The sequence below is a fragment of the Equus asinus genome, chromosome 12 (genome assembly GCF_041296235.1).
Source record: "Equus asinus isolate D_3611 breed Donkey chromosome 12, EquAss-T2T_v2, whole genome shotgun sequence".
Lineage (NCBI taxonomy): Eukaryota > Metazoa > Chordata > Mammalia > Perissodactyla > Equidae > Equus > Equus asinus.
Genome location: NC_091801.1, coordinates 12,525,372 through 12,545,863, shown reverse-complemented (window position 1 = coordinate 12,545,863; position 20,492 = coordinate 12,525,372). Strand labels below are relative to the sequence as shown.

The following is a 20,492-nucleotide window of genomic DNA, read 5'->3' as shown; positions in this document are numbered from 1 at the left end:
CTTGGTTCCTTTAAGTGGGAAATGATATTTTGAGACCACTAGGGGCATTCATGGGTTTTTCCTCTTTTTTTTTTTTCACTTTTTAAATATTTTTTAAATTGTGAAAAACATATAAAATTTACTATCTTAATTAATTTTAAATGTACAGGTCAGTAGTGCTAACTGTATCTACATTATGGTACGATAGATCTCTTGCAAACCTGAAACTCATACCCATTGAACACCAACTGCCCATTTCCCCATCCCCCCATGGACTTTTGCCTTTTTGAAAATGGGAAAGTAGCAGTTCTTTCGTGAAAACCGTTTGCCAACATATGATTATTTTCCTCTAAAAGTGAGGATTTTTAGGTCCTGACTCCATGCCATTTTTGGTTACCAATCCCAGACTATATCTTTTTGTATGTATGAGGAAGATTGGCCCTAGGCCAGCATCTGTTGCCAATCTTCCTCTTTTTTTTTTTCTCTGCAAAGCCCCAGTACATAGTCGTATATCCCAGTTGTAGGCCATTCTAATTCTTCTATGTGGGAGCTGCCACCACATGGCTTGATGAGTGGTGCTAGGTCCTCACACAGGATCTGGACCTGCGAAACCCCTGGCTTCTGAAGCAGAGCGGGTCAACTGAACTACTTGGTCACAGGGCCCGCCCCTCCCCCAGCCCCCGACTATATCTTATAAAGGATTTCAAGTAGCACAGCACCTAAAGGATTAGCTGTTTTTCTAAAATGGACTGAGAGTTTTGAAATGAAGTACATGCCACACATGAAATAGTAACAATTTCATTATTAGGGCTCAAAATATCCCTGGAGCTGTAGTTTGCCAAGTAAGTGTGTTCGCAAGCCTGGCACGACCTCTGCCCACAAAGCAGAACTGCCACTAGTGTCCCGTGTCCTGGCTCCACCCGGTGGCTGATCCTGTTGCTGAGTAGAAATAGTTTGCATACAACTGTTCAGTTCAGATCTATGGGTCCAGGTCTCCGGGCCATGAGAAAGTGTTGTGTAAAGAGCTCGTGGGAGAGAATAGCAATGTAGATGGAAAAAGAGTGCCAGTCTGTTGAGATTTTGAAGGAAACTTTCTGTTGACTGGGAAGTATCTTGTTTTGTTTTTAAAACTCCGGTCACTCTCACGTGCATCGAGTGTTTGAAAAGAGTACGTTCTAAATCGTTTTCCTCTCTCCCCTTGCAGGAAGTGCAACCTATTAAACACACACACACACAGACAAAAGAGGAAACAGTTGGATAGGAACTCAGAAATCATGTGACTGATGACTAAGTTAAACCTTTTCTACTTACTGAGAGCGAAGTCTGATCATTAGTTATTGATGCTCCTTGCATTTTTAAAGTTTTGGAGATATCGAATCATGTTCTCATTTATGCTTTTTTTCACTCTGTTTTCTTCCATATTTCCTGAACCGGAGGAGCTACGCTGGATCTGCAACTCCTCTGATATGAGTATTTGGTACACCTACTGTGGTAAGTAAAATGGCAACACAAGTAGCCGTGCGTCAGCTATTTCAAGGGTGAGTTTTCACAAGAACCTTATTCTGCTGTCGCTGGGACACAGGAAATGACAAAGTGTTCCAGTTGCTGCTGCTGCTGCTGCTGGCTGCAAAAATGATGGCTGGTTACCGCCTTGTGTGGATTTTCTCCGCCTTTCACAGACCTCACGAGTCTCCGATCTGTGTTGTACTTGACCTCCAAGTGCTTCTGCTGTTCCCTGTGGTCAGTTGTCTCTACCTTGAGCCCAGTTTCAGTTTCTGCCCAGTTTCGGCAGAAATGTCTGCTTCTGGGCTTTTGCCTCAGCCCCAAGACATACCGGTTCTTCTTCAGAAGGCAAAACAGTCCTAGCTGCCTCCTGGAATTGATTAGTGCTCCAGGCTGTGGTTTGCCTGCCAGCACAGTGTTGGGCATAAAACAGGTGCTCTGTGAGTGTTTCAGGCTGTGAATTTCAAGGGCTCTTGGAATCACCTCCCTAATTAGATGTAAGCCTGGTTCTGTCTGTTACTAGCTGTGTGACCTGGAGCAAAGTGTTTAGCCTCTCTGTGCCCTAGCTTTTTTATTTGTAAAATGAAAGTGATTTTAGAGCTTGTTTTACAAGGATTGCCGTGAGGTAAAGTTTTTAGCACAGAGCCGCATAGAAACAATCATTTGGATTAATTTTATTTTTTTAATCAGCCAGTCCTAATGTTATCAACAGGTTGTATCACTGTTGGTTTTGCTCTTCAAATGTCCACTGGTCTGAAAGCACAGTTTCAGGGCTTGACCTCTGTTTTAGTTGGGTACTTTCCACTGCGTTGTTCACCATGGGTTGGCTGGCCTTTTCTACCCACCAGCAAAATCACGAAAATTTAAAGCAATGCTTCCCCAAATACTAGTTCTTTGAGATTCTCTTGGGAAAAAGCATCTGTGGTCCAATCCTTGGAGGAAGATTTACAAATGTACTTTGAGTTTTGAAAAGTTCTACAATAAAGAAACTTATTTAATCCTGAGATTTTCAGTTTTATTTTACTTTAGAGTGTGTGTTGACTATTCTGAGAAACACACTGGGGCAAATACTAATATAAAGTTACTTCTGGGGAATTAGAGTGATTGCCAGGTGCAAGAACAGGACTTAGGCGTGTGCCCACTCTCACACTTGCGGCTTGCTTCCTATCTGTGGATGGTGCTGGATTCCCCCTCAACTTATTTCCGAGATATCTCCACCCTGTAAGATCAGTTTCCATCCCCGCTTCCGGGAAGACGCCTCATCCGCAGCCCCTAGTTGTCTCCTCTGCTTTGGCCCCTCTGCACCACATGTCGATTATGCCCCCTTCTCTGTGCTATGTTCCATATCGTCTTTATTTATTTCGTATTTTATATTATTATTTTGCTTTTAATCTTTTAGGAACAGTAATTCGATTTGTGTTTTGATTTGACTTTTGAGGGAGGCTCTTTCCTGTTTCTCTCTAATGCTGAGAAATCCTGGGATCCTGTCCCATGGATGTAGGGACCATGGGGAGCAAGCAGAGTGCACAGCTCCAGCAACACTGCCTGCCGCCATCCTCACTGCCCTGTCCCTCCCTCTCCCACCTGAGAGAAGGCATCCTGGCTGAGCTGAAAATGCATCATGTGTGGGAAGCACTGGCTCCTCCAGCGAGAATATACATTGTGAGGATGTTGGTGACAACAAGCAGCCCGGATTTAGTCCTTTCTGCGAGGATGATTTCCATTTGGCCGTGCTACTGGGCATATATAGTGTATTAGTTTGCTGCCGTAATAAAACACCGCAGACTGGGTGGCTTATAAGCAACAGAAATTTATCTGTCACAGCTCTGGAGGCTGGAAGGCCAAGATCAAGGGTCAGCAGGTTTGGTTTCCTTCTGAGGCCTGCCTCCTGGGCTGGCAGATGGCTGCCTTCTTGCTGTGCCCTCATATGGCCTTTTCTCAGTGTGCGCTCATCCCTGGTGACCCTCTATGTGTCTGGATCTCCTCTTCTTAGAAGGACTCTGATCATATGGGGTTTGGGCCCACCCTAATGGCCTCTCTCTAACTCAATCTCCTCTTTAAAAGACTTGTCTCCAGATACAGTCATATTCTGAGGTCCTGGGGGTTAGGACTCCAACATGTAAATTTAGGAGGGACACAATTCAGCCCATAACATACAGAAATGGCAAAAACTGGCTGTTTTATTTGCCAACTTTGGAAAAGGCAGAAAACGTGGGTGTGCGAGTGAGTCCACAGAGCTCTCCTGTAACCTAGAGCCATCAGACTCAGTTCTAACTTTTTTTTTTTTTGCTATAGACCAGAAACTCAAGGAATTAGCAGAGTATAGTTAAACCAGTGTTCACTGAGCATCTGGCCTGTGCCTGTTCTGGACACCGAGGATCTCATCTAGCAGTGAACAACAAAGGCAAAAGTCCCTCCCCATGTGGAGTTTCTGTCAGTAAAATATTGAGCATGTCAGATGGTGGTAATTGCTGAGAGAGGAAAATAACGCCGGGGTGGGGATAGAGAGGGCAGATGCGGGGAAAGGGGCTGCATTACAAATCAGGATGATGGGGCCGGCCCTGTGGCCCAGTGGTTAAGTTCGTGCGTTCTGCTTCAGAGGCCTGGGTTTCACTGGTTCAGATCTTGGGCATGGACCTACACACTGCTGATCAAGCCATGCTGTGGCAGCATCCCACATAGGAGAACTAGAATGATTTACAACTAGGGTATACTACTACGTACTGGGGCTTTGGGGAGAAAAAAAATAAAAAAGAGGAAGATTGGCATGTTAGCTTAGGGCCAATCTTCCTCACCAAAAAGTATACCTTAAAAAAATAAATTAATTAATTAAAATGACCAAGGAAGGCCTCACTGAGAAGGTGACATTTAGCAAGGACCTGGAATAGCTGAGGAAGTGAGCCATGCAGATGTATAGGGGAAGGGATGGAGGAAAGAGCAAGTGCAAAGGCCCTGAGGTGGGAACATGTGTGTTGCAGGGACAGCAAGGAGGCCAGTGTGGCTGTGAAGGAGTAAGTGAGGGGGCATGCAGTAGAATATGAGGTCATAGAAGGAAATGGGGAGGAGGTGAGGGCCTTGCAGGTCAGGGGACAACTTATCTTTTACTATGAGCAAAGCTTGGTCTGGCTCCTGTGTTGATAATAATCTGTGAAGGGGCAAAGGTGGAAGCAGCGGACATGTTGGGAGGCTGTTGCAATAATCCGGGTGAGAGAGAGAATGGTGACTTGGGCCAGAGTGGCAGTGGTGGAGGTGAAGAGTAGGGATCAGATTGCTGGAGCCGACGGGACTTGCTGAGTGATGGATGTGTGGTTGCAGCGTGATCCTCCCAGCTAAGCGGGTGATCTTCGCATCTGGTGCATCCCCTACTCCAAGCAGGCCAGCATCTTTACTGACCATTGGTTGTACTTCTCCTATTCTCTAACCTGCATTATTCTTGTCCATCTTTCTTTTTCAAGCAAACCTTTTGAGGGCCATCAAAAGTCCTACCTGCCCTACTTAGTCCAGCTGAGTCAATTAAATTTAATTTGGTTTAACAAGCGTTTATTTAATAAGCATTTGGTTTAGTTATTATGCGAAGGAAGACTGAGAATGCAAAGGTTATGTAAGAGAGAGCCAATATCCTCCAGGAACTTCTGGCTTTTTTGTGTGGCAGAGGGGCTAACTACACAGCTCACCAGGATTCGTTCATTTATTCGACAAACTCAACCGCTGTGGCCACTGGGGAGTTTAATAGCCATTGGGAGTTAGGACTCTTGACCTCCACCTTTCCAAATCCATCTCTTCCTGGGGCTTCCCGTCTCCTCATCCCCCTAATTCCTTAGCCTCCAGGCCAGGGGTGTCCTTAATTATCTCTTTTCCTTATCTTCCACTTTCAATTTATCAGTGATTCCTGTTTTCGTTATATCTGGTATATATTCTAAAGCCAACTATTTCTCACTGCCCTCTGCTCACCACTCACGCTACCCTCATCTCTCCCCTGGCCTCTGCAACAGCCTCTGAAATTGTCCTGTCTCCATGTCAATTCTTGCCCTCAAAGAATCTGTTCTCTGCCCAGAGGCCAGAGAGAGCTTTTAAAAATGTAAACAAAGGGCCTGCCTGGTGGCGCAGCAGTTAAGTTCACACGTTCCACTTCTCGGCGGCCCGGGGTTCAGCGGTTCAGATCCCGGGTGCGGACATGGCACCACTTGGCATGCCATGCTGTGGTAGGAGTCCCACATATAAAGTAGAGGAAGATGAGCATGGATGTTAGCTCAGGGCCAGTCTTCCTCAGCAAAAAAGAGGAGGATTGGCAATAGTTAGCTCAGGGCTAATCTTCCTCAAAAAAAATAAATAAATAAAATTTAAAAAATAAAATAAAAATGTAAACAAATTAGGTAATCTTATTCCCCTTGCTTAAAACCCTCCAGTGGCTTTTCACTACAGTTACAGTGAAATCTCAACTTCATACCAAGGGCTCCAGGACCCCTCAAGACGGCCCCTGCCTACTTGTCGGGTCCCTGTGATTCCCATCCTCCCACATTATTTTCCATTCACACTGGCTTTTATTATTATTGTTGTTGTTGTTTGTGTTACCAACATAACAAACATAAAACTTACCCTTTTGACCATTTTTAAGTGCACGATTCAATGGCATTAAGTACATTCACAACACCGCACAACCATCACCACTATCCATTTCCAGGACTGTTCACCACCCCAAACAGAAACTCTGTACCCAGTAAAGAGTAACTGCCCATTTCTCCCTCCTCCTCGTCCCTAATAACCCCCCCCCTACTCTCTGTCTCTGTGGATTTGCCTATTCTGGGTGCATCACATAATGGCCTGTGTATGTGTGAGTGTTTGTTGTTGCTTGAACATATCAAAGTCATTCTTACCTCTGAGTCTGCACTTACTAGGGATCCTTCTGATTAAAACACTCTTTCTCCGGTGTCCACAGACCTGGTTCCTTCTTGTCACTTGCTAACTGCATAATGTAGTTGAGGTATCACCACCACCCCCTCCTCGCACCCTTCCATTCCCACCACACGCTCACTCTGTATCCCCTGACCCTGTTTGAATTTCTTACTAGAATGCGTGTTTCTCCAGAGCAGGGCCCATGCTTGTCTTGTTCATGGTTGTTTCTTTAGTGCCCAGACCAGTGTGTTTGGCCCATAGTAAGTACCAAGCAAAAGTGAACGAACACACATTTATTGTCTACCATGTGCCCAGCACTGCACGGTGTGCCACAGACGTGAAAAATGAATGAGACAGGCTTCCTGCCCTCAAGGCTTGTGCTTTTTATATGAAGACAGACATGTAAGGGAATAATTGTAATAAAGATTTATAAACGACCACTGAGGGATGATCAAGTGCTATGAATGATAGTGTGTGACTGGGGCAGTGGGAGGGTGTGGAGGAGAAATGGAAGGCTTATCAGAGTTGGTGATATTTGAGCACATTTTAAAAGAAGAGAAGTCTCTAGACTAATGAGGACAAGGGCATTTCTGTCAGAAGAAACTGCATATTTATATAGTGGAAATGCCATTAAAGAGGTAAAATAAAGTGTTATGATGCTGTCTTTCTCCCTTGACCTCCAATAGTACAAATGCCAACACTTAGGATGGCACTGGTTTCATTTCCATCGCCAACTGCGGTTACCTGGAGTGTTGGGTTAAGAAGGATTCTGAGGCAGAGCTCAGTGGGAAAAAGTGCTATGATGGATTAGCATTGCTGACTTCTGCGGTTGCTGGGGAAATTGGAGGCTCTTGTTCTGTGCATTTGCTGAACCTGGTCACGACTTTCTGTATTTAATAAACCAAATGTAGAACTTTACCGTATACATTGTGACTTTAAAATAATGAAGCTATTTTTCATTAGTTCTCAAACTCTTGCAAATAAATTAAAACCACAGGCTATACACTGTTATGTGATCGTTTGATTCCTACATCTAATTATCTTATGTATGTTGGTTTTGTCTCCCCAGAAAAATAATAGACTTCCTGATGTAAAAACTAAGTCATACACCTCTGTTCTCTACCCTCTACCCCGCCCCACCCGACCCTGCCCTCCTCTTGTCCCTGACTGAATGCTGAGCTCCCATAAGGGCACTCTAAACATTCGTCTGAGTGGATTGAATTGTTGATGCTTTCACCATAGTCAGATCAACTGCAGGCATGTGGGAACCTGAACGGGAAATAGGGAATTGCCCTTACTATGACACACAGCATGGCCCTGGTGAATTGCTGCTTTCACTTGTCCTTGGCTTCTGCTCCAGAGTCTTAGTCTGCTTGCTCTGAGGATTTTCTGCAAGCATTTGGCTGGGAGAGAAGATATACATTACACTATGCTTGGTAATGCATATGAAAGTGCCTACATTCCCATACCATACAACCTGTTTCTTCCTAAGAAACGTAGTAATAATGTATATGAATTATGCAAGCCTTTGAAAATATAGACAGAAAAGAAGAAAATAAGGCACCATAAGCCTGTCAGAGTTAACAGTTAACCCCTGTCAACATTCTGATATTTTGGTAAATATTCTTTTAGATATATAATGATATATATTAAAAACCAAAAAAATAGAATCATATTGTATATAACGTTGGGTAACCAGCTTTTTAAAAACTTGATAATATACCATACACATCTATTCATTGAGTATTTTAAAAATATATTTTAATGACTGCATATTAATTCAGTAAATAGGTGTACAATATTTATTCGATCACCTCTGGACATTTTTTAAAATTGAGGTATAATTGACATATAACCTTATATTATTTTTTGTATACAACATAATGATTCGATAGATGTATATATTTCAAAACGATCACCAATATAAGTCTAGTTAATATCCATCATCACACATATTTACAATTTCTTTTTCTTGTGATGAGAACTTTTAAGATCCACTCTCTCAGCAACTTTCAGATACGCAGTACAGAGTATACTAACTATAGTCCCGATGCTGTACATTACATCCCCAGGAATTATTTATTTTATAACTGGAAGTTTGTGCCTTTTGACTCCCTTCATCCATTTTGCCCACCCACCCCACCCCCTGCCTTTGGCAACTCGCAGTCTGTACTCGGTAACTATGAATTCAGTTCTTTCTTTCCATTTTTTTTTGGCAGAGGGAAGAGTCTCCTTAAGCTAACGTCTGTTGCCAATCTTCCTCCTTTTTTCTTCCTCCCCGCACGCACCCTTCCCCTGCCAGAGAAAGCCCCAGTACATAGTTGTGTATAGTTTGAAGTTCTTCTGTCTGCGCTGCCGCCACAGCATGGCCACTGACAGACGGGTGGTGTAGTTCTGGGCCTGAAACCAAACCAGCTGCCGAAGTGGAGCGCACCAAACGCTAACCACGAGGCCATTGGGGCTGGCTCCAGTTCTTTTTTTTTTGACTCCACATATCAGTGAGATCATACAGTATTTGTCTTTCTCTGTCTGACTTATTTCACTTAGCATAATACCCTTAAGGTCCATCCATGTCGTTGCAGGTTGGGACATTTTTTTCTTTGGTCATAAACCATGCAGGGGTGAACACCTTTTGGTCAAATGTTTGTGAATATCCATGATCAGGTGAAATGTCTTAAGATAGCTCATTCTGTGAGAATTTTATTGCAGGTAAATTCAATTCACTGAATGAGAGATGTGAACATTAATTTTAAGGGTTGCATGCAGGGGCAAATATAAACAAACCCAGTACAGTCTCTCTCCCCTCTTTCTCAGTGTTTTTATGAGCTCGTCTTCAATGCCTTTCTTGAAACTCCCTTTTTAGGAAGATTCGTTCATTTACTCATTCATTCATATATTCACTCACTTAACATTTACTAGATCTCTAAGTCCTTGATGTGTATTTTTTATTTTGAACCAATAGAACATACAAAAAGAGGAGGAAAAGAAAGAAAGAGCAATGTAGCAAAGAATAAGTTAAAAAGTCCCGAAATGGAACAAGTGATTTTATGAAAACATGTTTTGGGGAATTTCCCCGCCCCCTACTGTTTAAAGTAATTTAATGCCTTCAACCTCCCGTTAGCAATGTAATGGCATTAAAACACTAATCTGTTTATATTATGGGGGAGATTTCTTTTGTATTTGTACAGTATGTTTTATTTTACCGTGATAAGAACACTTTACATGAGATTTACCCTCCTAAATTTTTTGGTGTACAAAACACTATTGTTAACTATAGACACAACTTTGTACAGCAGATCTCTAGAACTTATTCATCTTGCTTGACCAAAACTTTATGCCTATTGATTAGTAATTTCCCATTTCTCCCTCCTTCCAGGCCCTGGCAACCACCATTCCACTCTTTGATTCTATGAATTTGACTCTTTTAGATGCCTCATATAAGTGGAATCATGCAGTATTTGTCCTTCTTATATGACTGGCTTGTTTCCCTTGAGATCCTGAGTTCAACTCTTTTGGATAAGTACCCAAAGTAGGATTGCTGGATCATATGGTATTTCTAGTTTTAATTTTTTGAGGAATCTCCGTTCTGTTTTCCCTAGTGGCTGCACCATTTTGTATTCCCAACAACAGTGTACAAGTGTTCCAGTTTCTCCACATCCTTCCTAGCACTTGTCTTTTTTTTTCTTTTTTTTCCATGATAGCCATCCTGACAGGTGTGGGGTGATATCTCAGTGTGATTGCATTTCCCTTATGCTTGGTGACATTGAGCATTTTTTCATGTACCTTTTGGCTATTTGCATGTCTTCTTTTGAGAAATGTCTATTCAAATCCTTAGCCCACTTTTAAAACAGGTTATTAGTGTTTTTACAACTGAATTGTTGAACCTATTATATATTTTGGAGATTAACACCTTATCAGATATATGGTTTGCGAATATTATCTCCCATTCCATAGGTTGCCTTTTCACTCTGTTGATTGTTTCCTCTGCTCTGAAGAAGCTGTTTGGTTTGGTGTCATCCCACTTGTTTATTTATGTTTTTACTGCCTCTGCTTTTGGTGTCATATTCATGAAATCTTTGTCAAGACCAATGTCATGAATTTTTTACTCTATGTTTTCTTCTAGGATTTTACAGTTTTGAATCTTATGTTTAAGTGCTTATTCCATTCTGAGTTGATTTTTGCGTGTGGTGTAAGATAAGGGTCTAATTTCATTCTTTGACATGTGGACATCTAGTTTTCCCAGCACCATTTGCTGAAGGGACTATCGTTTCCCCATTGTGCATTCTTGGCACCCTGTCAAAGATTGGTTGACAATATATGCATGGATTTATTCCTGGGCTCTGTTTAGTTCGGTTGGTTTGTATGTTTGTCTTTATGCCAATACCATACTGTTTTGATTACTGTAGCTTTGTGGTATAGTTTGAAATCAGGAAGTGTGATGCCTCCAGATTTGTTCCTCAAGATTGGTTTGGCTATTTGTAGTTCCATATGAATTTTAGTTGTTTTTTCTATATCTGTAAAAAATGCTATTGAGATTTTGATGGGAAATGCTTTGAATCTGTAGATTGCTTTGGGTAATATGGACATTTTTAACAATATGTCTTCCAATCAGTGAAGACAGGATGCCTTTCTATTTGTTTGTGTCTTGCTTGATTTCCTTCATCAGTGTTTCGTGGTTTTCAGTATACATGTCTTTCACCTCCATAGTGAAGTTTAATCCTAGATATTTTATTCTTTTCAGTACTTTTGTCAAATGGGATTGTTTTCCGAATTTCCTTTTCAAATAGTCGATTGTTAATACATAGAGATACAACTGATTTTTGTATGTTGATTTTGTATGCTGCAACTTTACTGAATTTGTTCATTAGTTCTAACAGGTTTTTTATAGAGTCTTTAGGGTTTTCTAGATATAAAATCATGTCATCTGCAAAGAGGAAGAATTTTACTTCTTGCTTTCTATTTTGGTCCTGTGCTGAAAGCGGTTATCCTTGCCTTATTCCTGATCTTAGAGGACAAACTTTCAGCTTCTTACCACTGAGTGTGATTTTAGCTATGGGCCTTTCATATATGGCCTTCATTACGTTGAGGCCATCTCCTCTAACCCTAGGGTGTTGAGAGTTTTTATCATGAAAGGTTGTTGAATTTTGTCAAACACTTTTTCTGCGTCTATCAAGATGATCATGTGATTTTTATCCTTTTTTCTATTAATGTGGTATAGCACATCAGTTGGTTTTTTATGTTGAACCATCCTCACATTGGAGGAATAAATTCCGCTTGGTGATGGTGTATGAAGCTTTTAATGTGTTGTTGAATTCAGTTTGCTAGTATTGGGTTGAGAATTTTTGCATCTATATTTATCAGGGATATTGGCCTGTAGTTTTCTTTTCTTGTAGAGTCTTTGTCTGGTTTTGGTATTAGGATCATACTGATCTCTTAAAATGAGTTTGACAGTATTGCCTCCTCTTCAATTTTGTGGAAGAGTTTGAGAAGGATTGGTGTTACTCTTAATTAAATGTTTGGTAGAATTCACTCGTGAAGCCATCTGGTCCTGGGCTTGCTTTTGTTGGGAGGTTTTTCATTACTGATTCAATCTGCATACTAGTTATAGGTCTATTGAGGCTTTCTATTTCTTCAGTCCTCTGGGGATCCCCCCTGGAAAATTTGGGGCTCTGGAGGCATGAACCAATCTCTTCCCTACTGTGTAAAGCTGGGGGCTGGGAGATCTCTTCCTGCTTATGCTCTGCCAGGGGCAGGGTCTCTGGTGAGAGGGTGTCCCAAATCTCCCTACCAACTTTGGTGAGTCTGGTTTCACATTCTCCTGGGATGCAGGAAGCTTTAAATTACCTTCTGATTTTTCGCAAAGGGAATCGGTCCATGAATTGTTGCTGTTTGGCATGTTTGTGGGGGAAGGAGGGTCTTGGACTTCCTACTCTGTCATCTTGCTGATGTCACTCCTCTAGGGAGGGAGATATTTTTAACTACCCTCAAATTTTCTCATTATACACTTAAGGCTAAAGGCATCTTTTGGGACCTGATATTCAGAATACTCTACTTATTGGAAATGATTTGTAATAATTTATTGACGTTATCTTTATTCCATTTAGATAACATGAAGTCCCCGATTTCAATAAATCTTGAACCCTGTATCGAACTGAAGGGAACCAGCGGTCATTTGCACATACTCTTCGTTCCAAGTAAGTCAAAAGTTTTGTTTTTGTACATCAATTACAAGGACTCAAGGAATGTCAACGATAAATGATTGTGTTCCAAAGATACATGTATTAGTTTTCTATTGCTATGTAACAAATTACCACAATTTAGTGGCTTAAACAGTGGACATCTATTATCACATTGTCTTTGTCTGTCAGTAGTCTGGGCATGGTTTAGCTGTATCTGCTTCAGGATCTCTCATAAAGTTGCCGTCCAGACTTCTGAAGGCTCAGCTAGGGAAAGAGTCACTTCTAAACTCATTGGTAGTTGACAGTATTCCGTTCCTGTCTGGCTTTTGGCCAGCCCTCGGTTCCTTGCCATATGGGCCTTTTTAACATGACTTCTTGCTTTGTCAGAGCCAGCAAGGGGGACAGTCAGCTGACAAGGTAAAAGTCACAGTCTTATGTAGCCTAATCACAGAAGTGTCACTCTATCATCTTTGGTGTATTCTATTTGTTAGAAGCAAGTCACTAGACTAGGTCAGACTCACAGGAGGAGATTACACGATGGCATGGGGTGAAAATGGAAATAACTTGGGACTTCTAACAGTCTAATAGATATATCCTTTGTCGACCATCAGCTATTCAGCTGATGAGCAAAGCTGGATCTCCACTAGTCAAAGATCTATGTATGAGCAAGCCAGGATTTTTTTTTCTCAAGATGACCTTTCTAGAAAAAAAATATGATGATGAGGAAATGAAAGAATGCGATTATATTTTGGGTTTTGTGTGTGTTGTGTCTTGTTTTTCCTCTCTATGATTTTACTTGTCATTAGCTTAATAAAAACTGAATTGGGTGATGGTGCTGGCATTGGGCTGGATCTGAGTGTCTGTGAAAACAAACAAAACTTTCATCCTCTCCTACCAGTCAGGTTTGTTGCCTGTAAGCCCTAGGATCCCAGGAAACTTCATTTCTAATCATCATCATTATCATTATTGTTTTCATCCTCACTATCATTATTTATATCCTAGTTTATATTTGGAGCTTATGCTTTATAAAGCACTTTCACATAAATAAGCTAAAAGAAACATTTTCCCCCTGATTTTAGTTCTCCAGCTTATAAGAAAAAAGGTAGCTGAGAACCCAGATATGATAGACAGTAAACTTGTGGTTTAATTTTCCTGAGTCTAGTTGTTCAAGCTGTATTTTGATACTTTGTTTCTGTATTCATTAAAAATTACTTACTAAATGCATAGTATATTTCAAGTATTCTGCCAGGTACTGTGAATTCGTTGATAAATAAGACATTCTTTTGACCTTCAAGAATCTCTCAGTGCAATGCAAGGGACAGGTCTGTAGATAATATGGTATGGTAAGTGAAATGATAGCAGCAAGGCTTAGTGGTAGCAGAGAGGAAAGAATAATTGACTTTGTCTGCTGCACTTTCTTGGCCAATGGTAAAAGAAATAATCTATACTTTTGCCTATAAGGCTCTACAATTTTTTCCTCTTTCCTTGGGTTTTGCTTTCTGGTCTCTGTGGTGTGCTTTACCCCCAGATGTTTGGCAGAGGTGATTATTTCATAACAAATGATCTCATTTTCAAGTGAACCCCTTGCCCTTACACACAGGGAGCAGGTAGTATCCTTCCTGGCCCAAGTGATAATAATAAAATACAGTACCATTTAGGGTTCTCTGAAAAGCAGATGTCAAGAAGGAATTAGACATACAAGGGACTTATTGGGGGAAATGCTTGTGAACAATAAAGGGAAGAGAAAACCAGAGCAGGTAAGGAGAGAATTCAGATTTAGGTGCAGGTCTGGCATCTTTGAAATAGGAGTGGGAACAAAGGAGAATCTGGTAGGATGGTCATGAGACAAAATGCATCCCTGAGACACTCTCAGCCTGGTCAGCAGGGAGCCTTGGAGTCACAAGTGTCCCATGACAGACAGGACTAGGCTGGCTCCAGTGTCTTTGTGGTACTCGGTCATTATAGCAGAAGCCTGTGAGAGTTTGGACCCTGGGTGGGTGCTGAGATGGATCTGAAGGTGCAGCAGCTGGAGGCTGTCTGTCGCTTCCCTCCTCCCAGCAAGTTCTTTGGAAGGGAGGTTGAAGTAGCATACCTCTGTGGCCACTACAAATACCTTAATCATTCAGTAAATATGGCATTTATGTAATATTATATTAATTCAGTAACAAAGGAATTATTTAGTCATATTTTTTATACTGCCTCTCAATTATGAGCTAAGTTTCCCTAGAATATACTAGAATGTCTATATAAGGTGTGGGGTAGGGCCGGCCTGGTGGTGCAGCAGTTAAGTTTGCATGTTCCGCTTCTCAGTGGCCCGGGGTTCGCCGGTTCAGATCCTGGGTGTGGACACGGCACCGCTTGGCAAAAGCAATGCTGTGGCAGACGTCCCACGTATAAAGTAAAGGAAGATGGGTATGGATGTTAGCTCAGGGCCAGTCTTCCTCAGCAAAAAGAGGAGGATTGGCAGTAGTTAGCTCAGGGCTAATCTTTCTCAAAAAAAATATAAATAAAGTGTGAGGTCACATTCATAGAAATCAACCTTATTTTTATGGCCCTATCTCTATTTAAATTCAGTAAGAGCTGTAAGTACAACCTCGACCCAAAAATAGATTGGGAATGGAAATTATTTGTTTTGAGACTTTATAGCCTTGCTAGTAAATTACTTGTATATGAATAACTGATTGACAGATAAATAAAGCTGGACCATAAGCCTCTCTCAAAGTTATTTCTAAAAGTTCCTGGAGATGTCTTAGGTGAGCTCAGAAACAGTCTTCTTTGTTGCCACATGACAGCCACCGTGTCTCTCGTCTCTCATTGCAACACATACATTGATATCTCCAGCTGCTGAGCCACACAAGTGGTCATGTGCCTAACATGACCACAGTGAGCTCCAAGGGCAAGAAGCTGCTCAAGATGTAAACCGTTGAGATGTCAAAGCAGCATTCCCTTTCTTGGAGTGACTGAAAGCTAGAATCATGCTATGTTCCATGCATAAGTGAAGGAAGGTCCCTTGTCCTGCATTGTCACTGGACACCACAGCAGTACAGCTGTGTGCCAGTGTCTCAAGGAATTCATTGTGAACACAGCTCTTCAACTTCTATATACATCCCTGCTTTTTGAGAGGATCAGACCCAAATCCATGGAGTGGGCCATGGGACCACTGTTTGAAACAGACCCTATGATGTTCTTCTTCTCCACACTTTACCCTAAAAGTAGAGAAATGGAGATAAATTTGGAAGTTTGGTAGTACTTTAGGCTCACAGTAATGAGAGCCTGCGTTAAGACAGTGGTAATGGGGATAAAAAGGAAGCTAGTAAGATTAACTGGGGTTTGGAATTCTAGCGCTGATTTAGTGATGAAGATGAGAAAGTCAGTTTTGGATCTGTTGGCTAAGGTAATGAGCAACATCTGAGTAGAGCTATTGAATGCGTATATAGGACAGGTGCTCAGGAGAAAAGTTGAGACTAAAGACGATGATTTGAGGATTATCACCCCATGTGGTACTTAAACCAGAGAGAGTGTGCACAGTGAAAATTGAGCAGAACTGAGGATAGAACCCTAAGAAAGAGGACTCCATGAACCAGACTGAGGAGAAGGTGTCAGAGGCGTTATAGGACAACCAGAAGACAGCGGTAGAACCAACGCCAAAGGAAGGAGTTTTGAGCAAGGAACTGGCAGTTCTGTGAAGCATAGCTAAATCCTAGCTAAAGATGGAAAAATTTTCTGATTATGGCTTCAATGAGTCATGGTGACCTTATTAGAAAAATATTTTCAATGAAGTAGTAGTTACAATAATTGTTTTCATTATAAAAAAGATTTTATATCTTTTCCAGTTGGGCCAACTTAATAACTTAGAAGAGTTGAGCAAAATGCATTGTTTACTGGAGTTTTTCATGTTAATTGGTAATAGGGAGATGATGAGGAAATAATAAATAGCTCATACATATAATTTTTAATCAAAAGGTTCAGTTTTATTCTCCAAGAAATCTTTCATCAAGAGTCCTAAAAAAGTAGTCATGAATTGATTATCCTCACTTCCTTTCCTTTCCTTTTCCTTTCTTTGGAACTTCCTAGTAGACCTGTAAGTAGAACTGGAAATTTTATATCTTCATTTGATAGTTTTCTTAAAAAAATTGGTTCCTCTATTTTTAGACATACCACACATTATTCTTACTGTGGAACATTCTATTTGATTACAATCGCCTGGTTGCCCTCTCAGAACTTGAGTTTTCTCATCTGCAAAACAAGAATAATAATACCCACATTATAAGTAGTTGTAATGATTAGATGAAATAGCATAGGAAAAGCAAGTGGCATATTTTAAGTATACAATAAATGTTAATTATTATTTATAAAAGAATCTCCCATTTGAGGGCTAATGAGATTTTCTTTTTTCTTTTTAAGGAAGAGATATAAAAAAATTATATTTCAACCTCTATCTAACTATGAACTCTCTGGAGTTTCCAATGCGTAAAGAGGTTATTTGCCGAGGATCTGATGATGACTATTCTTTTTGCAGAGCTCTGAAGGGAGGTAAGCATTCAATGTACATTACTCTCAGAATAGAATAGAATATGAGAATGTTGTGAAAATTAAATGCACTGAAACTGTGAGTTCTTTTTCTGATAATAATTCTTTATTTCCATCCAAAGTTTTTACTTTTAGCAGCTTAAACGTTTTACAATTATGTCATTGAATTGTTATTAAGGTGACACTTATTTGAGTGTGTTTGAAGAGATATTAAAATTTTTACCTTGTTCACTTTCATATTGTACATTTATGCTTGGTTATGGATATCTTTTACGAAACATTACATTTATTATTTTTCACAGAAACTCACTAGACTTTTCTATGCAGCTACATTTGTTTCTTCAATGTCTCCACCCTCCCTTTTTTCCGTCATGGAATTATTCACAGAATCGTAACATTTTAGATTTATAACTTTAAGGGTCGCTTATTACATACCCGTGAATTTTTCCTTAATAATTTTTAAACTAGTGTTTTAAACAGTTTAAAAGATTATAAATATCATACTATCACAGTACCAAAAATTGGAAACTAGAAACTGTGATAAAGTCACAGAATCATATTTCTAAAAACGTTTTGGAGTATTTCCTTCTCGTTTTTAAATCTATGCATATTGTTTGTGTAGTTTTAAGTACACTATACAATTATTTTCTTTTTAAAAATTGATTGGTTTAATTCTTTGACTAGATATGCCATGGGGTTCAAAAATCAGAGTGTAAACATTACACAGTGAAACGTCTCCGTTAGTGGGTATGCCCTAGTTCACGCCTCCATTCTCTTTATTGCACATTTAGTTTCCTTCTGATATTTTTACTATTATAAATAATATTATAATAAATATATTTCTGTATGTAATTTTCCTCATATTTTAGATTTGAATAGTCACATGTTGGAAGAAGGAGTTACAGATAACTCTCAGGGAGATTTCTGAGCTTAAATGGTTTGAATATATTTGTTGTTTTGTTTACATAAGGCCAAATTGCTTTTCTAAAGGACTACCAATTTATACATTGTACCACCGCAATGTGTGTGTGTATAGTGGTTCAATCTCTGTCTTGTTAACACTGAGCATTATTATTTAAAATAAAGAAGTTTAAAAACCAAACTTTATTAGGTAAAAACTTGTACCTAATTGTTATGTTAACATTTTTTTATTACTATTACAGTTGAATGTTTTCCCATGTAATTATTTACCATTAACCTGTGCCCTCTCTTGTTTAAAAAAGATTTCAGATAGTTTACATGCACACATTGAATTTAGCAATGTAGCATAAATTAGATATAGATGGGGCAAGAAATGGAAAGTAAGTGTAGAGAATTAATGGAATGAGAGTAATATAAAAATTCATAATAGAAAAGCTTATACTTGCTTTGACAAGTACATCAATTTGATTATACATTCTATCAGTCATTAAGAAAATAATTTCTGAGTAAATCAACGTGCTTGCTATGCAAACGTGTGTCTCCCAACTAACCATCTCTCCAGGTCTCTAGCTTGTCTGCCACCCCCGAGCCACATACCACTCACGGAGGTGGCTTTGTTTATGAGTCTGGGCTCAGAGTCGCAAAGAGCCTGTGTCTCAGCTTTTCCATCTAGCAGCAATGTAACCCTGGGAGTGTTATTTAATCTCTACAGCCTCGTTTTCCTCATCTCTAAAATGAGGACAGTAAAACCTATTTTACGTGGTTTTAAGGGTTAATTTAGAGAATGTGTGTAATAAAGCTTAGTACAGCGCTCAGAGTGAGAATTTAAGATTGTGGCTATTGAATAATAAATAGTCACGTGGATAACAGGAGGCCTTTTCTTCCTGATTTTACAGTCCTGTCATTTTTACGAGTGAGGAAGTGGATGTCTGTAGTGGTCAGTGACGTGCCCTTGCTCATGTGGAGAACTGGTAACGGAGTGGCCTCTGACTCCTAAGGCCTGCTCTTCCTCTGTACCATGCTTTCTCTTTAAAAAAATCCTCTTGGCAGATCACTGTTTTTTAAAACAACTGTTTTACAATTACTTCACATAATCTCTGGGGATTATGTTGACATTTTACCTGAATTTTTGAAGTGTCACTTTCTTGATATCTAAGATGTGTCCGACTCCACCCAGGCTGCCGGCTTCTTCCCTCCCTCCCTTCCTTCCTCAGACATCTATTGAGCATAATTGGAGCAAGGCGTGATTTAGACTCTGGTGATCCAAAGTTGGATGATAGGTTCTCCCTCCCCAGAAGGTCACTCTGTTCCAGAAAAGACAGTCATGGGAACAAAAATTACAACAAAATGTCATAAATGCTAATAGAATTATATGCTCTTAGATTTAGCGATATAGTTATCAGTTATTTACTGTGACAGGAGAACTCAGCTAAGGCTTCGGAGAATATTTTATTAGAGTCTTGAATCTGAGAACATTAGAGCGGGGAGGAAGGACATTCCCTGGAGGGGAAACAGCATATGCAAACACCTGGAGACATGAAAGAATATGGTTTCTTTGGAGAGTGGTCTTTTTGTAGCTGGAGCAGAATGTGCTTGTGGGGAATTACTGGAGATGAGCCTAGAAAAGGGGACATGAGCGAGCATGAAAGTCAGGTGCAAAATATTGGCTTGCATCCTGTTGTCAGTGGGTAGGGATGACCCACTGAGATTTCCATTTTTGCAGATAACTAGTGTCCATATGGAAGGAGGCGGAAGTTGGCTGAGGCAGGAAACTTGGGTGGAAGGAAGAGCAGCTGGGAGGCTGTGTGAGAGACCATGAGGGTTGAACAAAGATGGCGGCCCTGGCAGTAGGAGGGGAGAGGAAAGAGAGGTTATTGGGAGACAGGACTGGCTGCACCTGCCCCCTGATTTTATGTGGTAGGCAAAGATTAGGGAAAATCAAGAGTAACTCAAGGCCCATGCCTGAATGAATGCAAGTGCCATTTTCTGAAATGATGTATGCAAAAGAAGAGGCAGATTTTTAAAAAAAATTTTTTATTGAGATTATGATAGTTTACAACCTTGTGAAATTTCACTTGTACATCACTCTTTGTCAGTTGTGTTGTAGATGCACTACTTCACCCTTTGTGCCCACCCCCACCCCACCCCCTTTCCCCAGGTAGCCACTAATCTGTTCTCTTTGTCTACATGTTTAACTTCCACATATGAGTGGATCGTACAGAGATTATCTTTCTCCATCTGGCTTATTTCACTTAATACCCTCAAGGTCCATCCATGTCGTTGTGAATGGGATGATTTTATCCTTTTTTATGGCTGAGTAGTATTCCATTGTATATATATACCACATCTTCTTTATCCAAACATCAGTTGATGGGCACTTAGGTTGCTTCCACATCTTGGCTATTGTAAATAATGCTGCAATGAACTTAGGGGTGCATGGGACTTTTGGAATTGCTGACTTCAGGCTCTTTGGATGGATACCCAGTA

General features: G+C 40.4%; 1 protein-coding gene across 1 annotated transcript in view; it reads left to right on the top strand.

Annotated features, from left to right (window-relative positions):
* The first annotated feature begins 1,167 nt into the window (after positions 1-1,167).
* LY96 (lymphocyte antigen 96) overlaps positions 1,168-20,492 on the top strand; it is a 29,061-nt gene continuing 9,736 nt past the window's right edge. The window contains exons 1-3 of the mRNA XM_014853750.3: positions 1,168-1,470; positions 12,480-12,569; positions 16,959-17,087. Of these exons, the coding sequence (XP_014709236.1) occupies positions 1,320-1,470; positions 12,480-12,569; positions 16,959-17,087 (370 nt within the window). The 5' untranslated portion in view covers positions 1,168-1,319. The remainder of the gene's footprint in view (positions 1,471-12,479; positions 12,570-16,958; positions 17,088-20,492) is intronic.